A 1,004-nucleotide genomic window follows, 5' to 3' on the forward strand; every position below is an offset into this window, starting at 1 on the left:
AAACAAATCAACAAGAATCTATTTGTGATAGTTGGGCATCTTCCTCGTAAAAGTTGCAAACATTGCAATAAAAGATTGCGTTAGTCAACAAAAATGCATTTAGTAGACAATCGTGATGACGTTCGTCATGGCGGATGACAGTCTTTTTTTTTATGATGCTTACCTACTGAAGACGTGTCCATTGTTGGAGTCTCCTTTAGATCCGGCGATGGACATCCGGATGCCTTTATGAATGGATTCTAGGAGGCTAGAACTGGAGCGCCTGCGCCCGTCTATGGAAGGCACCGGCAAAACCATCGGAACTGATCCATTGTTCAATAGTTTGTCTAGTTGACCGGCACCATCACCGGATGCACGGTCACTATCACGGCCAAGATCGTCCGGTACATGTCCACTTATTAATTCAGCGTTCGTCATATCTTTTTTCTTATTCTTTATACTTCGTTTGTTATCGAACACACAACTTGATTTCAATTAATTAATTAATATTATCTACTACTATCTGCTACTGGTAATAAAAAGGCAAGAGTAAGGTACATTTTCGACTAGTATGAAACAATTTTATTTTTGGAAATAGAGAATACTGATTGAAGATTTATGGACTGTCCGGGTCACAGTCAGAACTGCGTCCGTCAAGTAACTTTTCTGTAGATTTTTATGGTCTTCTCTGTCACGTGAACAGCCATTTCTGAAACAATAATAAATTAATTTTAATTTGGATTGCACAAATTTAAATAAGTGTAAAATACTTCAATTTTAAAAGAATATTCATTTGATTTTCGTGACTACCAATAAATACATGGGTACTCTGATTTTTTTATCTCAAGATTTATCTACATTAAGATTACTCTTGTGGATTCTCATCCATTACGATAAAATAACAAATATCTAGATGTTCACAATAAAACCGAATGAAGTCCATTAATTATTAAACAGAGTGAGAATTTTGTACAGCTTCAAACAAACTTCAAAGTAAAAGGTTCAAATATTCAAGAAAAAATTGA

General features: G+C 35.0%; 1 protein-coding gene across 1 annotated transcript in view; it reads right to left on the reverse strand.

The window, feature by feature from the left end:
- The window catches only part of LOC112905484 (G protein-activated inward rectifier potassium channel 2-like), a 12,329-nt gene extending 11,912 nt beyond the window's left edge, over positions 1-417 (reverse strand). The window contains exon 1 of the mRNA XM_025978032.1: positions 164-417. Within this exon, the coding sequence (XP_025833817.1) occupies positions 164-417 (254 nt within the window). The remainder of the gene's footprint in view (positions 1-163) is intronic.
- Positions 418-1,004: the final 587 nt, after the last annotated feature.

This window comes from Agrilus planipennis, unplaced genomic scaffold (genome assembly GCF_000699045.2).
Source record: "Agrilus planipennis isolate EAB-ADULT unplaced genomic scaffold, Apla_2.0 scaffold471, whole genome shotgun sequence".
NCBI lineage: Eukaryota > Metazoa > Arthropoda > Insecta > Coleoptera > Buprestidae > Agrilus > Agrilus planipennis.